Source organism: Nothoprocta perdicaria, unplaced genomic scaffold (assembly GCF_003342845.1).
Source record: "Nothoprocta perdicaria isolate Ctin4 unplaced genomic scaffold, notPer1 scaffold_306, whole genome shotgun sequence".
NCBI lineage: Eukaryota > Metazoa > Chordata > Aves > Tinamiformes > Tinamidae > Nothoprocta > Nothoprocta perdicaria.
Window position 1 is genome coordinate 699,680 of NW_020455540.1, and position 22,851 is coordinate 722,530.

At 49.5% G+C, this 22,851-nt stretch overlaps 2 protein-coding genes across 3 annotated transcripts; both read left to right on the plus strand.

Annotated features, from left to right (window-relative positions):
* Positions 1-530: 530 nt before the first annotated feature.
* Positions 531-6,659, plus strand: SEC11C (SEC11 homolog C, signal peptidase complex subunit). Of its 2 annotated transcripts, XM_026042516.1 has the most exons (6): positions 531-609; positions 1,365-1,474; positions 2,550-2,699; positions 4,927-5,046; positions 5,760-5,817; positions 6,239-6,659. In XM_026042516.1, exons 1-6 carry the CDS (start codon positions 568-570, stop codon positions 6,290-6,292), a joined length of 534 nt encoding a protein of 177 aa, XP_025898301.1. In that variant the 5' UTR covers positions 531-567; the 3' UTR covers positions 6,293-6,659. The 2 variants fall into 2 exon arrangements, with proteins under 2 accessions (XP_025898301.1, XP_025898302.1); XM_026042517.1 differs by lacking the exon at positions 2,550-2,699 and having other exon boundaries at positions 537-609.
* A 6,769-nt stretch (positions 6,660-13,428) lies between these two features.
* Positions 13,429-17,370, plus strand: GRP (gastrin releasing peptide). Its single transcript, XM_026042520.1, has 3 exons — positions 13,429-13,588; positions 14,078-14,325; positions 17,121-17,370. The coding sequence occupies exons 1-3, from the start codon at positions 13,429-13,431 to the stop codon at positions 17,172-17,174; spliced, it is 462 nt and encodes a 153-aa protein (XP_025898305.1). The 3' UTR covers positions 17,175-17,370.
* The last annotated feature ends 5,481 nt before the right edge of the window (positions 17,371-22,851 follow it).

Genomic DNA, 22,851 nt, shown 5'->3' on the forward strand with positions numbered 1-22,851 from the left:
CGGGGACACGGGCCCCGCAGCCCCCGCTGCCCCGCAGCCCCCACTGCAGCGCACGGGGACACGGGCCCCGCAGCCCCCGCTGCCCCGCAGCCCCCGCCCCACCACCACGAGCAGCCGCCCCGCCCCTCGCCCCGCCCCTCGCCCCGCCCAGCCCCGGCCCGCCAATGAGCGGTGCACACGGCGCGGCAGCCGTGTGGGGCTGTCCGCAGCTGCCTGCTCGGAGTGAGACTGCGGCGGAGGCCGCTGTTGCCGCCACCTGGCAGCTCTGCGGACAGGTCTGGCTCGTTCTGGGGTCTCGCGGGATGTCGCTGCCAGCTGACAGGCCCGCTAGACAACGAGTTGTCGGGACAGGCCYTCCGGTGGCAGACGGCAAGGGGCCTCGCCACCAAGGCCCCCCRCCGCAGTGCCTGCCGGGAGCTGTAGTCCCGCGGCTGCGGCGCCAGGCAGTGGGAGCGGCGCGGCGGSGGCAGGGGAACTACAAGTCCCGGCAGGTCGCGGGCGCCCCGTCCCCCCACGGCAGTGGCGGGTGGCGGTGTGCGCGGCGGCGCCGCTGGGAAGGCCGCCGCCATGGACCTGTTCGGGGACCTGCGGCGCATGAACAAGCGGCAGGTAGCGCGCGGGGGAGGGGGCGGGGTCGGCGGCCCGGCACGAGCGGCCGCCCCGCGGCCCGCGCGCCCTCACGGGCTCTGTAACTGCCGAGGAGCAGGCGGAGGAAGAGGAGGTTTTGAGGGCGACTTTGAAGGCTCGTCCTGTGACAAGCTGCGTGGGCCCCGTTCCTGCAGAGCAGCGGGTAGACCCCAGGAGCAGGAGGGGCCCCGGGGCTCCCAGCGCCCCGTTTGAGCGGACGAGGCCCGCGAAGAGCAGAGGCCGCAGGGCTCCTTGCACCGAGGGCCTCCCCACGGTGCCAATAAAGGGAACAGGGTGGGCGGGAAGAACCCGCCGCAGCAGGGACTGGTAGAGCAGTTGCGTCTCAGTGCAGAACGTGAGTTGAAAGCAGCAGAAGAGCTTGCACGTGAGGAGGTTGTGTCTGAAAGCGAGAGGAAACGTGGCACACCCATTCCTGCTCTTTCCCCAGCTCTTCTCTCTTAMCAGAGAAAACCGTCCCGAGCGCAAGGGCTCCTGCGCATTCTGGTTTTCGAGGCGCCCTGTGTTGTTGTTCATGTGTGTTCTGAATACTTCTCACCTCGGGGCCCTCGGGCGGTGTCCTCGGAAGCAGAGGTGGTTTTTGCTGCGGCCGTGGGCAGGGGGCCGCCCTGGCCATCCCGCTCGCCGCTGCAGCCAGCCCTGCTGCCGCCCAGGGCAGCTCACGGGTCGCACGCGGCACCGCAGCCTCCTGAAACCCCTCTCCTGTTTGTGTCTTGTAGCTCTATTACCAAGTCCTCAATTTTGCCATGATAGTGTCTTCAGCCCTCATGATCTGGAAGGGGCTGATTGTCATTACTGGCAGCGAAAGCCCAATTGTTGTGGTGCTCAGGTAAGGACACGGGAAGGCCTTTTGCTGTGGTCTAGGGAGGGGATTATCTCCTTTTGCCTCCCCCCTTGGATAGATGTAGCATTTAGAATATCGCATASTCAAAGCAATGCCCAAACACTTGTTTTCCTTTAGCTGTGCTTTGGGACCTCTAGTCAAAGCGCTTTTATAACTACAGTCTAATTGTCTTTGGGCTCRGTGGAGCAGTAGGTGTGTGAAACCCCTCTGTGAAATACCTGGAACCTGGTGAAACTTCTATGTGTCCGTGGAAACAAAAAACCAAAACAAAACAAAAAAAACCTAGCTTTAAAAAAGCACAGCACACTTGCTGAAGGCACCGAACGGCTTCTAGTCTATCTGTTAATTTCTTGTTTACCTACATATATTTATTTTAGAATTGTATTATGGTAAAACTCACTTTGTGAGTTAATCAGACATATCYATTGCTTCTTTCTCAAAGATATCTTTTTTTCTGTTATGTAAAAGCTCAGTCGTGCAGGCCCTTGTGTGCTAATCGGGTAAACAAATGTATGTGGAAGATTCAGCCAGTGAGAGTCAGCCTGTGTCTGTGGGGAATATATAGGAAATGTAGGAATAATAAAGGGAATTGTTTGTTCATGTAATTAGTAATGGAATCTGGAGTGCTGTTTTRAAGGTTGCTACCAAAAGACACTGCAACTAGCTTTGGAAAAAGACATGAGTTTTCCAATCATGAGCAGTAATCACTGCTGCAAACATCCGTCTTGTTTGTGCAAGTCAGACCCTTTCTACACGGAGCAGTGCTCCCTGCTTTGTGAAAGATCTTTTGGCTTTTCGATAGTGAATTGGTTATCTGAGCCAGAACAGCTCATTTTGTTCCTCCCAATCCTGGTGTTTTTCTGTACAGCTCATTTGTTTTGCCTATGCGTTGAGGCAGCAGGGTCAGTGCCTCAGATGTCTGTATACTGCAGTTGAATGGGTGAAGCTACAGATTGCATTTAAATATTGGATTTATCTGTATGAGTTAAATGCTCGTTGCTTTTGTGGTTCTTTCCATTTACTGTGATGCCAGTAATCTTCCCTTTCTGTTTGTTTGCAGTGGCAGTATGGAACCAGCTTTCCACAGGGGAGACCTGTTGTTCCTAACAAATTTCCATGATGACCCAATCAGAGCTGGTGAAATAGTTGTTTTTAAAGTTGAAGGCAGAGACATTCCAATAGTTCACAGAGTAATCAAAATTCATGAAAAGTAATGCAACTTGGCCTTTTCATTGCTCCTAAATATAGTTTCCTTTTCTTTGACTTTCAATTACATTTTAATGTGTTTTATGAGAAAGGCAAATGAAGGATACACAGTTAGATAAAATCTGTCTCTCTCTGCTCGCAGTCCTGAGCACACTTTTTGAGACCTGGCTCCTGTGCTTGCCTGAGTTTAGTACTGGAACTCTGCAAGTCAGCAGAGCTGCTCAGGTTCATAGGAGAAGCAGCACCAACAAGGGGTGCAGTGACATGAGCTAAACACATCATTTCTGTAGTTGGTGGAAACGTGTACGTGAGCAGAGTCCACTTCCATAGCAAGTGCTGCAGGACTGGGAGTTTGGTTAGGAGAAATAGCTTCATCTAAAAACAAATCTCTGGAAGGACATGAGAACTCAGAATTAGATGAAACCTGACAAATAGGTGGTCTTTTTAGTGGCAGTTTTCCATAAAAGAGAGATTTGRCTCAAAGTCTTGCTCTTTTGGGGTATATTAGTCACAAAATAATTGTGATAATTCCTAATTAATGAATTAATTCAATATTAATTCATACTCAAGAGCACGCACTCAAGCAGGGTGTTCTTACTTCTTTTGCATGTATGCCAGCATGGTAAGCAGTTCATTCCCGGAYACAAGGGAAGCAGTTCCTTTTCCACTGCTGCACAATGAAAATATAACTGCGATGTGGCAAAAACTGAAACATTTTTCTTTAGGATGCTCTAGTAATGATCTGAATGTGTTTATCTTTCAAGTGGTGTCTGTCCTTCGGCACTTGTTCAGAAAAAATATGTATGTCCAGGTACAGCCTTTTTTGTTTGTTTTCCATTTAAATACCTAGTCAGTCTTCAGAAGAAACTCCTTGTCTCTTAATATCCTTAATTTCAATTAGCAACTTATGGAGCAAAATCACTTGAAGAGTACAAACTCAATAGTTTTATTTGGTTTATACTGCTGAAACAAAGTCATATATGCCTAACTGTACATATGCCTAGTGCCTGAAAGGGACTGAAACACGGCAGGTCTAGCAGCAGTGGTTACGTCATGTAATGTTCAGAATGAAGTGTAAAACATTTTGTCCATTTGGAATAGCCAGGAAAAGATGGGATTTGGGCATGTTTGGAGTTTATAACCTCTGTTCGTACAAAAAGGTTTTTGAGCTTGATGATGGACTCGTTTTTGCCTCACTGAGGGAGCAGCTGGGTTCTCCTGAGCACCCTCTCTGGCCTCATGCAGGGGTTGGGTGCCACCCACCGAACCACCTCCATCCCTTGGGTTTCTGCACAATTCAGTAAAAAAAATGCAGAAATGGTTTGTGCACATGATGTTATTTAAAGACTTGCTTTTTTATTATTACTATTTTTTTATTATTACCACAGTAATAGATTCAGCTATAACTCAAGTTTTTCCAGAAGCCATATTGCTTAACAGGTAAACAATAAATGACCTGAAATTGTAGTGCAGTCTTGGTGACAGATAACTGAATTTGATGCAGGTTTGCATCACTTAAGTGTTTAGGATTTCTCTGCATCAAAAGGATTCCATAGTGCTTCATTTTGACAATGACAAAAAAAAAATACATTTCGAGTTAAGCAAGTACATTAAACTTAAAAATGAAAGCAGTACAATAAAAAAAAATTAAAGCAGTATATTGTTATATATGAATCCATTCCTAAAGGAAGATTTAGGGCATACCTTGTAATTGCTGAAGTTTGTTGCTGAAACTCAACTAAGTTAATTCACTATTATCTGACATCACTTGATGTTATTCAACAGTTTCTATTTAAAAATTCAAACCCTGACCTTTTTCTCACTCATTTGAATGCTTTGTAATCATTTTTTGTTTGCTTTTCTTGGTACTTCATTTCTGTTCTGTTGAAATACAGGKTTTGGGGTTGTCCTCATCTGTACATACTGCTTTGCTGACAGAGTTCCACGCCTGCTCTGGATGGAAAATACTCCTTTGGTGTTCAGAGTGTAATTGCTTACCTCAAATGACTATCTGGGAGAGTGTTTAAAAGAGCACCTCTTGTTAACATCTGTTGACTCTGTCAGTAGAGTTAATGCTTAATGGTGTTTGCTAAATAAGCAGGACAAGCGGCACTGGAAGTAAATGTTGTTATCTAATCTTGTAGAAGTTTTCATCCTTATTGTGCTTTGTAGATGCTAACTGACATTTTTAAATTAAGTGGTAGTTAGTTTATCACCTCATTGCCTTCTAGAGAAAATGGGGACATCAAATTTCTGACTAAAGGTGATAATAATGAAGTTGATGACAGAGGCTTGTACAAAGAGGGCCAGAACTGGTTAGAGAAGAAAGATGTTGTTGGAAGAGCGAGAGGGTAAGTAGTGCAAGGTGTTTATATTCTTGGTAAGAAATATAAAAAGAAAATCAAATCAGTTTCCTTGTTAGTACAAACTAGGCCTTGTCTGGTAATCATTTAATTACCATTTCCTTTAAGAAATTTGAAAATAATTTACCTGGAGATGTTGCTTTCTGTAGTCTTCTCACTAATTTCGAAATTGGGTCATTTATTTATTTATTTATCTACTCAARAACAAGGTTTGAGCTTTTAGTCCCATGGTCATTGCACCCTCCCCTAGTTGGGATGAAAAGTTAGTCTTAACTGAATTCGTTAGACAAAATCCTTATATGTATTTTCCTTTGGTCAGAATTGAACTTGTTTCCCATTTCAAATATACATATCAAGAGGAGGCACTGAAAGGTTAAATCCCAGTTTTACRTGTTGCTCTACATTAGGCTTTTGCTGCTGCCCCTTGTTATAGTGACACTTACTTACCACTTCTGTGGTGCTTACACTTCTGTGGTGTTTCTAATGCTGTAAATACCGCACAGCAAGGAGAGGGGAATCCAACATCTTGCTCCCTGCCTTGCATCGTCAAGCACACATGCTTCTTAATGGTCCTGCAGTCTCCCTGAATGTTTATTTCTTTGAAATCAATTATCTAGAGTAATGAAATTTCAGTAGAACTGAAGTATCTTCATGTCATTTTTGAAGGTTAATTTTATGTTGTTCTGTTTTATCAATTACAGATTTTTGCCTTATGTTGGTATGGTAACTATAATAATGAATGACTATCCCAAATTTAAGGTATGTATACAAACATCTGAATACTGAAATATAAAACTATAACAAGTGAAGCTAATAAGAAAAGAATCTTGCATATGAGAAGAATACATGTATTAATAAATTTGCTTCTGTAGTTTGGCTGCCTAATGTAAAATCAGCTGGCTTCGGAGCTTCCAAAATAAAAAATACTGTCTATTATCCCATAAAATTTAGTGTCTTAAAACATTTGAAAGCATTTTGTTTATAAGAATATTATGAGCTAAGAGCATACAGTGGAGATTCCTATTTATAATAAATATGATCACATTAAAATATTCCTGTAATTTTATGATTATGTACCCATCTAGAAGGTGTAATGTTGGAGGGGCACGTTTTGAAACAATGTGTAATTTCAGAGTTTCCATGAGGAGAATTTAAAATCAGTCCTTATTTTCTTTTGCAGTATGCTCTTCTGGCCGTAATGGGAGCATATGTTCTATTGAAACGTGAATCCTAAATTTAAGAATGCAAAAAGGAGAGAGAAAGAGAGCGCCGCCACTTTTCCAAGAATGAAGTTAAATATACTGGGAAAAAATAATATATTTCAGATATTTTAATTTCTGTATACAGTTGTGAAACTGTGCAACTTTTTTCTTGTCTAAATAAACTGTACAGCTAATGAGTAGAGCTTCTGACTGTTGGTTAATGATGCAATTGCTTATTTCCAGCCCGTGCAGCTCCRTGTCCGAGTCGCTGGCTGCTCGGCCGCTGCCGGAGACAGTGCCGCCCACGGAGCTGCCTGCGGCTCCGTGCACGCAGGAGGCAGCCGATCCAGCCCTGCTCCCCGCCGCGTCCTACCTTACTTTGCCTGATTGTTTTAACCTCTGGTCTTCTCTGTGCTACCCTGGGGACACAACATGCGGGTCGGAACAGGTAGCAAGGTGTAATTTAGTCACACTTAGGCCTAACGATGCGGTTGCAGTGTGCTCCGAGGGAAGGAGACAGGAGACTCCACTGTGGCCGGAGCCTTTGGGTTTTCTCTGCACACCTGAAACTTGCTCCCTTGTGGTCAAGGGACAAAACCCTTGATTTCACAACGAAGGGCTGTCCGTGTTTCTAGTGCTCAGGCCATTAACCTCATGGGGCCTTCATGCAGTACTCTTTCTAAAAAGGATTTTTAGGAAGAGTACTAAAAAGGAATTTTAGGGGAAAAGGATGTTTTGGGGATTTACTTACACTGAAAATTTCTGTACGAGAAGCACTATAGTGTACTTGGGTGATATTATTGCTAATGAGGAGAAACATCATTGATATTCCAGCCCTGAAAATGTGGGCTTCCCTCCTGTCATGTGATAACTGAAGAGTGTTAAATATAAAATTGATTTTTCATTATAAAGTTTAACCTGTCTTACATGAAATTCTGGACTTTTCTCTTCTTGGCTTCAAATATCATTATTGTACCTTCAGCACAGCAGAAAATGTTATCCTTGCTTGCTTTGGGTTTTCAGCTTTGATGAAGAACAGCATGGAGCTTCTTTCCTGTTGAGTTTTGTTTCTTCTGTAATCCCTCACCTCTACAAACTATAATATTTTGCAATAATGGCACCCCTTCTRTTGAAACTACCAGTGTTGAAAGGCAGACAACTCCTGAATTTTTCCAAGTAATATTCCTCCTTTTGTCTCTTAGTAAGAACTTTTCACAACAAACTGTATTATAAAAATGACTTATTTTGTATCAAATTGGTTAGAAATAAAATTGTCTATAAAAAAAATGCATGTCATAATAGTTTAGATATTCTTAATGCAATCTTCCTGGAAGGGTACCGTCATAGCTAAGAAAAAAAATAATTTAATTTTGGAGGCAGTGTATGGGCAGCAGGGATTTTGTTGTTGTTTTCTTCAAAAATTGGAATTTATCTCTCTCCCCTCTACCTCTCATGCAATCTGCATCAGCTCTAATTTTGCAAGTGGAGTTTTGGACGTAACCCAGAGGATGGATTCAACGTGTGGTTACGGAAATTTTTCCTTGTGTTGAGGACTAGTGATGACAAAGAAGGATAATATCTAGATGTGTGGATTCATGCTCAGGGAAAAGAGATCAACCTTTGTGCTGAGACAAGAGTGAGAGGAAAGGAACTTTTCCAAGCAACTTCTTCCTYTGTGAAGCTTTCTCTCATGTGCAGGAGAGAAGTGCTCCCTAATGATGACTTATCCTGCCACCTGCTTTACCAGTCTGGTGGTGGTGGCTCAGATGCTTTGGATCCCTGGGTTTGGAGGATCCGTGGATGAACTAGGGTTGTAGGGTCCTGCTTAACGGCGCTGCGTCCCCTGGCTGCGCTGCCTGTGCGGGAGCGGTGCCAGCCCGGGCAAAACCAGCACCTGTTCCGGATCTGGGAATCAGCATCCTTCTAAAATTTGTCCTATCAATATTCTGTTGGTGACTAGCAGGCTTGCCCTGTCTGTGAGGAACCAGTGCTACTTTGTTCTCTGATGTCTGCTCTGTTCAGGTCTATGGATGGTCAGGGATTGCGCAGGACTCGGGGGATGGATTGCTCTCAACTTGGATTCCCATAATTGCCCCCTTTAAGCAAACTATTTCTGCTTCTTATRATTGAGTCAGGCAGTGCTGCTTGCTTGGTAGCTACCAGCGGAAGCTGCAGGGAGAAGTGCAAGAGATTTTGCACTGAATTTCTGATATTAAATCCTTTCCTTCTGACAGAGAAAAGCCTGAAATTTTTTAGTTCTCAGGCTGGTACTGAAGATAAGAGCTTTGACAGTGAAATGCATATCAGGAGGATGTTTTCTTTCTGTTGTAAATTGCACTGTGATTTAATGTCTGTTAGATATTATTATTTTCATGGAGATAATGCTGTTTCCTGTCTGAGATGTTCTGCAACTGGATGTTAGGAGCTTTTCCTACCAGTCTTGCTGAGAAGCAGCCCAGAGGTGAGGCAGGYGACGCGGAGGGACACTCAGCAGGGCCGCAGCGGTGCCCGCCCGCCCTGGGCACGCGGCTGCCCGCGGCCTGGCCAGCGCCAGCCCTTCCCCGTGCGCTGAGCCTGACAGGCACCCGGGAGCAGCCGCCTGCTCGAGCTGCGCGGCGGCAGCGCCCAATTCGGCCTTTCTCCRTGGGCACCTCGGGATCGGCTGCGCTGGGGCTGTGCCGTGTGCCCGGCGGAGCCAGCAGCCAGGGCGCACCGGGAGAGGTCAGTGCCACATCCACTGTGCACCTGGCAAGTCAGGTGGCAGTGTGGTCCCGCAGTGGACAGATCCTCCAGTGACACCCTGGAGCAAAGACTTTGGGACCCATGGGGCCGTGATGGASCAGGCAGGGAACACGCTGCATTCCGCAGGCTCCGCCTGCAGCCGGCTGCRTTCGGCCCTGGCCAGGCCGCTTTGGTGCCACTGAGCAGCACAGACTGTGCTGGCACCTGCCCTGGGCAGTGCTCTGCAGCCTGGGCCTTCCCAAAGGCGCAAGAGCCGGGCACGGCTCACAGTGGCTCGGGATGCCCCTGGACCTGGTGAGACGCCTGGCAGGCTCCCGCGCTCTCACGGTGGCAGTGGCAAGTTGGGATGGACCCGCGTCCACCTAGCACTGTGTTTAACCAACATAATGCTCCACCGGGATGCAGAGCGTGTTTTCCTCTGCACGCATGAGCTTTATCACTGCTTTTGTAGATCCTACAGCCCAAGCAAACAAGGCACCAGGCACCTGCGTGATAGAAACTTCCACACCTTTCTCTTCCACAAAGCTTGGCCGGATCAAACAGAAACCCCTGTCGTCACTTGCGCTTGGCCATGGATTTTGTGCACCAGCCATGGCAACCTCTCTACCATTTGTGCATGATTGGGGGATCAGCAGAAATGACAGGTATTTGGTAAGTGTATACACATATCTATTCTTCATGCAGATATGTAAGAATGTGGTGTAGTCCCATCACCAAGAGCTGCCTGGAMCGGCTGCCCGCCTTCCCCACATGATGCCCTGGGCTCCTCAGGGCACTTGGGGCTCCTGCTGCATCCTCCCTTCAGGCACCCCCAGCCATACATGGATGAAAAGCAATAGTGGGGAAGCAGAACTTCTACTTTCTTCAGTGCCTGTTTTCTCTGGATTTAGCCCCAAATTAGCCCAGAACTGGAGTATTGTGTCCAGTTCTGGGCTCCCCAGKACAAGAGKGATGTGGAKCTGCTGGAGAGAGTCCAGCGCAGGGCTACCAGGATGATCAGAGGCCTGGAAYATCTACCATATGAACAAAGGCTGAGAGAGCTGGGCCTGTTCAGCCTGGAGAAGAGRAGGCTGAGGGGGGACCTGATCAGCGTGTATAAATACCTCAAGGGAGGCAGTGAGGAGGAGGGGGGCGGCCTCTTTTCAGTGGTGGACAGTGATAGGACTAGGGGAAATGGCTTCAAACTGAAGCATCGGAAGTTCCACAGGAACTTAAGGAAGCATTTCTTCACTGTGAGGGTGACAAAGCACTGGAACAGGCTGCCCAGAGAGGTTGTGGAGTCTCCTTTGGAGATCTTTAAAACCCGCTTGGATGCAGCCCTGTGCCACGTGCTCTAGGTGACCCTGCGTGAGCAGGGGGGTTGGACTCGATGACCTCTGAGGTCCCTTCCAACCTTCGGCATTCTATGATTCTATGATTCTATGATTCTATGATTCTATGATTCTATGAATTAGTGAGTTGGCAGACGGGTCATCTGCTCTCTTGCTGCACTAGGGCAGCTGCAGCTATTGCAGAGAGCAAGCACCATGGCCGACATGGGAGCATGAGCCCAGTCCCATCTGGGAGCGGGACAGACATTGTGCCCATGCTCCGAGATGCTGGGAAGCAGCTCCTGCCGCGCTTGGCTCACGGGCTCCCAGCAGAGGAGATGGTCCCCRTGTGCGGTGCCGCAACCTGGCTCAGCCTGTGGCCAGCTGGAAGCAAAGTGTGTGAARATATCAAGGCAGCAAATTAATCCATGTTGCTGTAACAATTGTCTTTAAAACCCATTACAGCTTTCCAGCCACGAAGCACAAGTGTCATTCACTGGGCCATGGGGATGGATGCACAGAGAGCAAGAAAAATGTCTTTGAAGGAGGAGCGCGGTTTCTTGAAGCTCAAACACAACTTGATGTTGATGGAGTCCCCTGCAGGGAGGGAAGTCTTGTCCCAGATGGATGTCCACCAGTGATGCATGCGCATGCTGTGCCCTGGTCCCTCTCCGCTGTGGGCTCCCCATCTATTMTTTCTATATGTATCTGATTATTTTCTCCTGAAAAGGCTAATACAGAAAGAGGAGTTGCTAGAATGACTCCAAGTGATGCTGCTTCCTCTCCTCCACTGCCCAAGGACCCCCTTGCATTGGAGCAGCTCAGACATGCATCTCACCTGGTTGCTCCCTGTCATTGCAATGCTCCTCTCGGCACCATCATGTTCAGTCTGATGTCAAACATCTATGAACTGGGACAGTTTGGAGTCCGCAGTTTGGGATGGCTTAGAAGGACTTTATGGTTTCATTTCTGGGGGACAGGGTTGCTCTGCTGGGGACCTGTGTGAAGCTCCTCTGCCCATCACTGGCAGAGATGGGCAGTTGGAAGAGCTAGGTCGGCCTGCAGGAGAGAAAGCTGGAGGTGAGGATAGGACAGGGCATTCAGCTGTCCCCAGACCAGGGCCAGGGGTGCTGGGTGGCAGGCAAAAGGCAGCAGGCACAGCCTGAAACATGGGAAAATCCTGAAACACGGGAAATTTCCTGAGCTCAGGAAAATGCTTTGCTGGGAGGATGATGATCCAGTGCTGGAGCAGGTCGGCCAGAGAGGTGATGGAATCTCCATCCTTGGAGATACTCAAACTGGCCTGGACTTGGTCCTGAACAGGATGCTCCAGAGCTGGATGGAGCTGGGCTGGAACCAGATTGGACCAGTGGATCCAGGGCTCCAGGTCTAGCTGCTCCATGGGTTGCCGGCGTGCAGGAAAGCGACCACCACGGGGAGGCTCTTGCCGGCTGCAGGAAGCGAGGACGGGGCAGCGGCTGCTCCATGAGCATCAAGTGCTCCCAGTGCCTGGCCATGCTCAGACTGCCCAGGGACCCTGGCCTCCATCCCAGAAATCCTGAAAACATCCGTATGTTCCAGACAAACACATCCCTCTGTTTGAAAAGCCAATGCTAATTAAAAAGAAAATCCAACCCCAGAGTCAACTGGCTCTCTAACTCAGTATTTTTCACTGTAAGTCTACTGATCAAAGGGCAAAATAAATTAAATTTTTCTTAAGTACACAACGCAAGACACAAAAGGGGAAGGGCATGAGCAATTGTCTCAAATTGAAGCAACTATCCCCAGAGCAGAGCTGTTCCACAGCAACCAGGCTTGGGAAAGCCTGCCCTGCTTGAGGTGATTTTCTCCAAAAACAGAGATTCCTTGATTTTTCATGGTGCCTAGATAGGATTTCCCACAGATTTTCCACCACATTCCTCAGCTGCTGCTCGGCCCACAGCGCATGTCCTGCCCAAGGTGGAGCCCTTACAAAGGTGCAAGGATGCTACTGTAAATTAAACTGGAATGTATAATTAAATAACTGCAACCACAGGGTGAATCCCACTAGGCAGCAAAAGCAGATTCAAACAGCTAGCACCCAAGGAGGGAACAGTTTAGCTCCTGTAGGACACGGTCAGCTCCAGAGGGATTGTCCAGGGTAATGCTCTCAGAGAGCAGCCTTGGAGCGGTACCTGTCCAGAGCACAGCACGGCGCTGCTGCAGGATCAGCTGCAGGATGCGACGCTGCCTTGCAGCTAGTGCTGCTGCCCTCATCCCCGTCCCTCCGCACAGGGAGGCTGTCACGCACCAGGTGGCTCCACGCAGCTCCATGGTGCCAGCTCCTCCAGGGAAAGCAGCTCCAAGCCCCACTCCTCACCCACCTGCTGCCCCCCCAGCCACTTGCCCATCCCATCATCTTCAGGCCGGTCCTTGTCCTTGTGGCTGATGGGTTTTTGCCTGCTACCCATGAGGGAGTTGGGCAACTGCAGGGCCTTGGAGCCCCATGGGGTTCATGTCGTGTCAGCATGAGGCAGGGAAAACATCTCCTAAATGTGAGGATCATGTTCATGATTTCTCTGACAGTGAACATGTGGGAAATTAAGACCAACTCTACACAAGATTGGCTCTTTCAATGAGCAGGTCCTCTGGGTTTTGTCATTTTAAAGTGATTTGTCCAGTTTAAAAAAAAAAGGCAAACCTGGCTTCTTCCCCACGAGATTTTGTACAATGTTGCCAACTTGCAGTTTTAGTCACTCAGAGCCCCACCAACTTGTAGGGCTGTTTCCATGCATTCTGTGCAGAAGACTGCATGCCCCCTTGGGCGACACAGGGCCGGCGAGAGTGGAGCCGCGCCCGCTCCCACCCCACTCGTGTCCGCACCTCGCGGGGGGTCCCAGGAAAGGCAGTGGGGGGAGGAGCTGCCACCCCCGTGGCACGGAGGAGGGTCGGGGGGTGGGGGGGGCGCGGCCCCGACGGCGGCTCCGCACGGAGGCGGCGGCCGCGGGAGCCCCGCGCGCTCCCGTCCCGACTCCCTATAAAGGCGGCGGCGGCAGCAGCGGCTCCGCGTGTCCCGGCAGCTCCGCAGCCGCTCGGAGCCCCTCGGGCCGCGCAGCGCACGGAGCTCCGGCCGCACCATGGGCGGCCCCGACCCGCGGCGGCCCCACGCGCTGCCGCTGCTGGCGCTCGTGGCGCTCGCGGCGCTGGTGGCGGCGCGGGGCGACGCGGCGCCGCTGCAGCCCGGCGGCTCCCCCGCGCTCACCAAGATCTACCCGCGCGGCAGCCACTGGGCCGTGGGTAAGTGCCGCGTCCCGCGTGTGCCCGCGACGCCCGCACGGGGCCGAGCCGCGAGGAGCTCCCGAGCCGCCCGCAGACCCCGAGCCGCGCGGAGCGCCCGGTGTTCGGCGCTGCTCGAGCCCTCCCCTCCGCGGAGCCTCCTGCACCCGCTCCGCGTCCCAGAGACATTGGCCATTTCCTTTTAGTGGCCGCGGGGCCGGGGACAGGAGTGGGCAGCGAGCTCCGCTCCGGGAGCGGCTCTGCGGGAGCTGCCGCAGCCCCGTCCAGGCAGGAAGGGTCAAACCTGCTGCCCSTCCGACAGCTCCTCGATCCGGCGGCTCCTCCCGGCAGCGCACCKGGCTCTCGCTCTCCGCAGATTTACAGCAAAACACGTGGGGATTTACTTGTGTGCGACACAGAGACAAAATCCCCAGTCCCAGGCCTGCTTCAACTTTGATATCATCTGGCTTGCATCTTTTCTAATTTCATGCTGCTCTGTTGTTCTTACAGGACATTTAATGGGGAAGAAGAGTGCTGAAGATTTCCCCTATGTTGATGAAGAAGAAAACAAGATCTCACTTTCAGTGTCACCTGAAAATACCAAGCAGCTGAAAGACTATCTGCAGCGGGAAGAAATCTACAAAATACTAAAGCGGATGGAAGGAAATGAGAATAAAAATGCTCATGTCTTAAAAAGAGGGCTTCCCTGGTACACCAAGAGCGCCTGGGAGATGGATGGTGGTAGCAACAAGGAGGATGTAAGTTTACAGTAAAAAGATTCTGTATATATAACACTTATTTTACAGTGACATCTCAGCTTTCTTTAATTAGAGATTGACCAGAAAATTAGCAAGAATATGTCTAACGAAGAAGTTATTTGGTAGAAGTTAGACCTTACTCCTGAATTACAAATTGTCCATCATAAAGTTTCTCTGACGAATTCCCTTGCCGGTGGGCAGATGCACAGCAGCGTTGTATAGGTTATGGTGTCTGTGATCTGTGCAAGGTGATTGGCAGGTCTTTATTTTTATTTCCTGGCACTCTGTGCTTGGATGATCTGTTCAACGCCAAAGTGTGAACCAGCTCAGAAGGATCAAAGTAGCGCAAAGCGGCCAGGGCTGCAGGAGCAGGAGGATGGCAAGGGGCTTGTGCATGAGATCACATGGTCATGGCCATCCCCAGCAACCCTTCGTGCTGCCCTTATCCTGCTGCCTGGTGCCACAGAGCAGGCACGCAGAGCGGCGGTTCTGCTCCCTGCTCTGCCCCTGTCTCGTGCAGCCCCCTCGGGGCACTGATGTCCCCAGGGGCTGCTTCCGACCGCCGCGGTGGCCACTGCCGAGTTTGTGATGTGAGGCTGTGGCCACTGACAAGTTGTTGTTGTGCCTGGGACCTACCTCATATTCCTCCTCTCCTATTTATGAACGTGCTGCTTGTTCACAAGAGAACAAGACTTTGGAACAGATTTGATCCTGCTATTTTGGAAGATTTTGTCAAATATACTTAGTAGTGAGGTTTTACAGAAATTAACTGGGGTAATGAATTAACACATAACCTGCCACATCTATAGAAAATTCCTTTCTGTATATTGTATGAGGTACAGTAATGCAGGTATGGCTACAGAATTCTTCTGAGTGACCTTGAAATGGTGCAGAAAGATTAACATTCTCCCTCAAAGATGTTGGGTTTCTTCTGTAATTCTGCTGCGATGTGCTGTGGTTCCAATCCTGAGGTAATTTCACTGAGATTGAAACACTATGAAGTCAGAGAGCACTTTGTCATTGACTTCAATACAGATACAGATTCACCCATTAAATAAAACCATGATTTAAATCTTTTACCGCTGATATGAATGCTGACCATATATTTCTTTCTGGTTTTGTGACTGTGACACTTTTATAATAACTGTGACTAATACTATCTAAACTATTTATCTTATCTTTATTTCTGWGGTGTGCAGCTATATAATCAAGTTATATGGGCAAATTCCGTTATGCTATATACAAAAGAACTATTTTGACTTTTAAAACTATCTGGTAATAAATTGTACTTAAGACTATATGTTTATGCAGTAAACTGAATTGTGTCCAGATGTATATACTTTTATCTTTAATCCACATTTTTGTAGATGGACATTGAATATGTACATAAACTGCTGAGACTATTGCCTTAGATTTCCAGGATCCTCCAATGAGTGGTAAAACTTCTATGAAATTAAGATATATGGCAATGTGCAGAGCTCCATTCTGTGGCAGAGCTGGTAGTCTCTGGCATTCAGCAATTAGTTTGTCTCTACCCAGAGTAGAGGGTCTGAAATTCTGAAAGGAAGATGTAACTTGTGCTTTCCTCTAGCTGGACACAAATACGCCATTATATGCAGGCTGCCTAATATAACATAGATACAAGTCACATATACATAACATAGATACATATTGCATATACATAACATACATATTGATTTTCTATTAGCTTCAGTTAAGGAAAAAACAGGCATTTCAAAATCAAACCATGCATCTTTTTGAGATCTGCTTTCCAGGGATAGAAGACATACAGGTCAAAATAATGTCCTTTACTTTTTAGACAGCTTTAATAGTTTAGTAGCTTAAAATTAATTGCAGTTTGAAGCAAGGACCTGTTGTAGGGGGATAGGATGCTGTGTTTCCAGCAGTCAGTGTTCACTGCCAGCAGGTGGGATAACCATTCCAGAGCTCTTCGTGGTTGGTCTGTGGTTCTCCCAGCCCAAGGGTCCTTGCTGAGGTGCTGCCATCCGCATGTGACAGGCATGTTCCTGTCTGCTGAGTGGAAGGGAAGGCAGACAGGTGCTGTGGGAAATAAATGAACTCACAAGGGCTTTATTTCATGGACTGTTGATTTAATTTAAAATTTAAATTCTAAATTAGGTATCAGAAGTTAGGACCTCCAAGCTAGAGGCTGCAGAGGGAAATACTGATAAGCACTTCAGGTAACTGGGTTCYGGTCTGGCTCAGGTTCTTTTGATGCATTGTTCACCAATGGTGCTCAGGAGCAAAGGCAAAAATTCCCTTCAGAAAAACAAAAAAGCTGTAGGCTACAAATAATCAAAAAAGCCCCATAGAGATGGGCAGAATAGTTCTCCAGCTCAGTGTGCTACACCTGAACTCTTTTCTTCTGTTTTCATTTAGCACCAAGCAAATTAAGACCTTGCTGCTCTTCATTCCACTGATGAGTTGCTATTAAAGGCATTAAAAATCAGAAGGAAATATCTTGCTTTTGCAAGTTGGCTTAAGTGTAAAAATATCTTGGAAATAAACCTCAAATCATTTCTGTGCCTTGACTTTTAACACTAACAAGTCATTATACAAATGAGATGGCAGGCGGAATTGCAGGGAGAATGGCTTTTCTCCTACTTGGGCAGTCAGTTTTTAAGCTAACCAAAACAAATGGGGTCTGTGATGGGAAGATTATGAAGCCTGTATTTGATATGCCAACACAGAGCGGTTATATATTGGGCTTATTAACTTAGTGAGTGACTTTTGTCAGCATTGCTCTATAAACACTATTCATCTCTTCTTATTAGATGACAGAGTATCCGCTGCAAGTTGTGAACATGAAGGAAAGCCCACCGAGCTGAAGGTCTCTCAGCCTTGAAGGAAGGGGTAACTTCCRCAAGAGACTATGTTTCACAAGCTCCTGATTGTATCCGGTAGCCAACAAGGTTTCTATTCTGTAAACAAGATTTCCTTTGTGTAAAATATCTAAATACACATTCTTGTGTGTCTCACCATTCACCAAACTCTCTATTTGTTTTCAGAGTTGCATTTTCTTGCTTCAACTGCTTTGGTATACATAATTGTCAAGGAAGGGTCTTCCAATGAATTAAATGACTTACCTGTCCAATCAGTTCACCTCTTAGTTTGAAATAACATGATTTTTGAACATTCACAATAAATAATACTAAGAAAAAGGCTGAGTTGGTGCTTTTGTCTGAGTTAACAAAATGGAAGTTGACCGAGCCATTGCAAACATGGGAATGATTCATTTTTGTACTGTTGTTTTCCTTCCGTGAATGAAGGTGACAGTGTCCCCCAGGGCTCAGGGAACATGACACACCGCTGCCTGTCCCAGCATATGGGCTCCCTGGGTATATGTGCTTAAGGATGTGACACGTGGCTTCCAAGCACTGCAAGCCTACAGGGCCAAACACTGGGAGGCCCAGAGGTTGCTCAGGAGGACAAGGAAGACCCAGCACTTTTGTTGTCCTCTCCTCACAGGAGAAGCCAAGAAGCAATAAGAACAAGCAGCACCTCCCAGGGCAGCTCTGGAGTCATTTACCAGCCCCAGGAGCAGGGAACAGCAGCCCTTGCTGAGCACTGGGCTCAGCGTGGCTGGTGAGGACATCCCCGCTCCTCCTGGAGAGCAGCCACTACCTGCGCACCCTAGAGACCTTGGGTGGGACACGGGTGAAGCAGGACGTAGGGCACAGACCCCTTGCAAGRGGGCTCCCAGGGGCTCTACCTGAGTCCTCTCATGCCACCTCCCTTGGGGACTGCTGGGTCCCCAAAGTGCTGCTCTCGCTTGCAGCTGCGATGGCACCACACACGCAGCAGATGAGACATAGCGATTGCTGAGCTGGCTGTGAGCTCTGCATTCAGCAGCACCGCACCAGCACCCACGGGCACCAGGGAGCACGGGTCCCACGGCACTGCAGCCATCTGATGAGTCAGGAATGGCGGGAGAGACCCCTGGTCCCACTGCGGATGCCTAGAAGAGAGAGTTTTGCATTTAAAAACACATGAAATGATGAATTAGTTAAATTTTGCACAAACTGATAGCAAGTGACTTTGCACAAACGACCTGTCAGAAGCTGGAATTATCCCGTGTGAGCAGGAGGCTCTTTCCTGTATTAAGAAACAAAAACCAGGACACTGGACCTACAGGGACGGGCCAGGACTTGAGGTTTGCTCTGGACCGGTGGGACAGGCCGGAGCCACGGGGCAGGGCAGCCCCGCGGGACGGGGTGGGACCCGCGGCCGCCCCGCCCGGCGCCGGCAGGCGGCGCCCTCGGCCCAGGCACCGCTGCGGGCGGCGGCCCCGGCCCCGGCCCCGTGCGCGGCGCCCCGCGCTGCCCGCCGCGCTCACGTGTCCCCGGCGTGCGCGTTGGATGAAGGGCGGTCTAAATAAAGCCCGGGTTCACGGTGAGGAGCCCTCGCACTCGGCGCTGGGCAAAACGGTGGAGAAAAAGACTCTGCGGTAGCGACCAGGAGCACGGACGGTCTGCAGGGCWGTGACTGCTTGCATGCTTCATCTGAGATCTTCTGAGTCCTGCAGTTGATCCCATTTATCTCGGGAGACATCCCGCTCTATGATGAGCCCAAAGGGGGTTCCTGAAATATTTAGCTGCTTACCCAAGATTTTTATAACTCAGACATGCTAATCGTGTACTTTTCTGCAAGTCTCTCCATGTCTCTGTCTGAAGGATAGAACATGTGGASACAGACAGCACTTTTTGGGTGCAGCTTGACCTCTGCCAAGTCATTCCATTTGTCTCAGCGTGGTGCTAGGTTGGGACAGCCCCAGTGTAGTCCTTTGCTGGAAGAGGGAGAAGAAGGATTGCTGCCCAGAGAGGTGACAGGAGGAGGCGGGAGGATGAGTCCTCTCTTGGCAAAGCAGCTGGAAGGGTTTTGTTTCCCCATGCTGCTTGTGCTGTGTTCAGCGTGATGCAGTTCAGMGCCTGGGTGAGGGGCCATCTGGGAGGCATCCCACATATAGGGTCAGCCTTCCCTTCCTGGAAGCCATGGAGGGAATCCGTGGCAGCACAAGGGACACTCTGCAAAGCAGCCCCAGGAGGTCCTCACACAGACAGAGTCCCTGGAACAATGGGTGCAAGTGCTGCACATGTGAGTGAAGGGACAGAGTGGGCCCATGAGCCAGGGCGCTACCTGGGAGATGTTTGGGCAGGCGCCAGGTGGGATCCTGCTCACCGGCCCCACAGAACACAAGACCTCAGGGACCCTGTGAGCTTGCGCCAGGGCAGCTGGCCAGGGCAAGCTTGCTCCTCTCACCGGGCAGGTCTCAGAAGGCACCCATGTGTGCAGGGACTCACTCATGCCATCCCCATCTGAGCTTGAGTGGACCATGTTTCTCCATGTCTCAATTTCCCTGCATGCAAAATGACATTCCTCTTTTCAAGGGGCCTGTGGGTAGCTAGCAGCAAACTGACRTTCTGGGATACTCTTTACTTGAAATTCTTGCTCAAGAGCAGCATCCCTCCTGCCCAGAGCTGCTCTTTCTCCCTGGGAAGGGGGAAGGAGCCAAGGAGGGACCTTCCCAACAGGACCAGGCGCCACCTCTGCGCCCACCCAGACGCCCTCCCTCAGCGGCCTCACTGCTCCCTGCCCCGACCCAGCTCCTGCTGCCTCCTGTGCTTACCCTCCCTCTCGACGGAAGGCCCAGGAGACCCTCAAGGTCACCCTCCCCGTCTGGCCTCCATCCTTGGCCTGCACAGCACCAAGTGCTTCAGAGTTCAGTGTCCTTAATGAGCAGATATGTCATATGGCAGAGGGATGAGTACTTAATGTCACCAAGCCTGCACACCGTGTGGTGGCAGGGCACAGAGAAGAGCTGCAGTGTTCATTCTCCCAGAAGAAACAGGGATGTTATCAGGGTGATGATCCTGGTCAAAGCAATGTCTCCTGCTGTGTTTTCTGTCCCCCTTTTTTTTTTTTTTTCCTTTATTCCATCATTTTTTCTCTTATAAGAGGATTTTTCAGTGACTAGTGAATCATGGAAGGAAGCTGATGAAGCTCCAAGATCTCATGGGGTCCCAGGAGTGTGGGAGCAGGACCCTGCAAGGCTTAGCTCATCCTAAGCACAGGTGAGTGCAGTTTTGCCACTTGCCACAGTCCTGCAGCTCAGAACAGGCAGTTAAGCTATGGCCAAGGCTGCGACCTGCTGTGGCCCTGGCCATGGGCAGGTGCCAGGGCAGCCCCCAGCTCCTGCTGGGGTCACTGAGCCCAGAGTCATTCCACTGGGCTCCTTCCCAGGCCTGGCTCAGCCCTGTGCTGGGAGCCCATCGTGCGCCATGGAAAGGGCCAACTCGAACCTCACAACAGCACTCTGGGCTTGCCCGGATCCCCAGGGGATTTGGAGCAGGGTGAGGGGGATCATTGAGTATGCACTTTCTGCTTGAGAAATGCTGGTGTGAGGACCAGGTTTCAGGCTGACATTTTTCACATGATTATTAATTCGGAGTCCTTCAAAGCTCTTTGTGAATGTTTTCTCCTCTGCATAGCTCAGGCCGGCGCCCATGCAAAGCTTTGCAGCATGTATGAGCTTGAGGCTTCGGACCGAGCAAAGACGGCCCAGCCTCGCAGAAAGACTCCCCTGGAACGAGCAGCCACCACAGAGCTCTCCACATTTCACATCCTAATAACAAGTCACCAGGGATTAGCATCACCTGCCAGCGTGGAGACTGCTGTGCGGTGGGGACTGACTTTGCTTTCCCAGAACACTGGCGCCAAAGGGGAACACCTACGGGTCTACGTAATGTAGGTAGATATGTGAGCACCCATCTTCTCTCCAATTGTAGAACATGGTGCTCAGACCATGTTGAGTTTACCTGGACACGTGTCCAGAAGCTCCCCCAGCAAACGCAGGGCCCTTGAGAGGCCTGTGCATCCCACAGAAAGGAGGGGGGGCGGATGGGGGGAGAGTTCCTCTCCCCAGGGCCACGGTCTGCCTGGGGGGAGCCCAGGACGTGGAAGTGTTTGGCCCCCTTGGTGCTGCCCGGCCACAATGCCTGGGGACAGGGCAGCCCGACCTCCTGTCCCATAGGGGAAAGGGAGACAGTGATGTCAGAGTTGTTTTTTTAATCTTTTTGCTTGCAGACTTTTATTGGTATAATTCTTCCCTTAAAAGATCAGATGTGGCAAGGAATTCAAATATAGACAGTAAAAATACTGTCTTGCTAAGACAGGTTAAGCAAAAGAAGAAATAGCTCACTCAGAAAGGCTGGGCTAATAGCCTTAACAAAGTTAGAGTAAAGAAGTGGTTAAGGATCTAGATGATTTAATCCAGTTTTAAGAAAAGGTTTTACAGTGAGCAATTAGATGCTGGTTAAGGAATTAATCACTAATGGGTCATTAACTCTGACTGCTATTGTACAGTTAACAAGCTGAGGCAGGATTATTAGACTCAGCACCCAATTAAGGAGGAGGAGATATTTACAATAAACTGAACAAATGGGCTTTTAAAATGAAATGGGACAGTTTGAAAGAAAGTGTACGAACACAGAGAAACAGGGAAGGTACAAAGAAGATGCAAGTTTGCATATGCCAGGTTGTGTTGCTTCATTCACTGGGAAAATATTTCCCTCTCTGTGCCCACTTAGCCATGCTCAGCTCGTTAAAAACGTTTTTAGTGCTTTCCTGAAGGACATGAGTGCACACAGTCTATTCCTGTGGGTAACGAACCCGCTGCGGGGTCCGTATGTGCAACATATGACAAAAGAGCTGCTTAATGTATCGCTAGAAGAACTGTTGCCCAATGCTGACATACATTCTTTTTTTTAAACCGTTTTTCAGCTTACAGGCATTGGATCAACAAATTAATAAATGTGAATAGGTCTCTTCAACTGCTGTCTCTGCTATTCTCTCTCCTGTTGCTCCTAGACCGTCCCAACAAATTGGTGYCAACTGCAGTGCTGATCAACAAGGGCCCAGGGACCTTGCGGGGAGCCGGGAGCAGCCGGAGTTGCACGGGCAAAAGCCGTGACGAGATGCCACACGCTCCTGGGCCACTCGATCCATCGACAGCATAACCTGGGAGCAGCATCCAGGCCACGGAGGAAGATGCCAAGTAAGGGTCTGGGCCCTGCCCCACAGCCAGGACTCGGCGGAGCCGCGGCGAGTGGTACCACTCCAATCAGAACCTGGGCATTGCTGTCCAACGGGATCTGCCGCTCCCATCAGAGCCTGGCTTGTCCCTGGCCCCTTCCAGCCAGCATGGCAAGGGCTGCAGGTGCTGCAGCCACCCCCTGCAGACTTGCCGGGGCTCAGCCCTGCGGTGATGGGAGGACAGGGCTGTCCCAGCGCACAGKGATCGCCCCAGCGCCTGCATGGGCAGCCCTGGTAGCACAGCCGGCGCTGCCGGGCCCAGCAGGGAGGGATGTTTGGAAGAGCCACCGAGGGCTCCAAAACTCCTGAAGTGAAGCCAGGCACAGCCTCTAAGGTATGCGCAGAGCTGGAGCCAAGACAAGGGGTGGCCCTTGTGCAGCCTGTGTGGGAAGCAGTGCCATGGGGGGCTTCAGC

What these genes read in the sequence shown, in the direction of transcription:
- SEC11C (XM_026042516.1), top strand. Translation starts at nt 568, where the DNA reads ATGGACCTGTTCGGGGACCTGCGGCGCATGAACAAGCGGCAG. An exon ending in CCAATTGTTGTGGTGCTCAG is followed by an intron (nt 1,475 to 2,549) that starts GTAAGGACACGG and finishes GTTTGTTTGCAG; the next exon opens with TGGCAGTATGGAACCAGCTT. An exon ending in GTTGTTGGAAGAGCGAGAGG is followed by an intron (nt 5,047 to 5,759) that starts GTAAGTAGTGCA and finishes TATCAATTACAG; the next exon opens with ATTTTTGCCTTATGTTGGTA.
- GRP (XM_026042520.1), top strand. Translation starts at nt 13,429, where the DNA reads ATGGGCGGCCCCGACCCGCGGCGGCCCCACGCGCTGCCGCTGCTGGCG. An exon ending in CGGCAGCCACTGGGCCGTGG is followed by an intron (nt 13,589 to 14,077) that starts GTAAGTGCCGCG and finishes TTGTTCTTACAG; the next exon opens with GACATTTAATGGGGAAGAAG. An exon ending in GTGGTAGCAACAAGGAGGAT is followed by an intron (nt 14,326 to 17,120) that starts GTAAGTTTACAG and finishes TCTTCTTATTAG; the next exon opens with ATGACAGAGTATCCGCTGCA.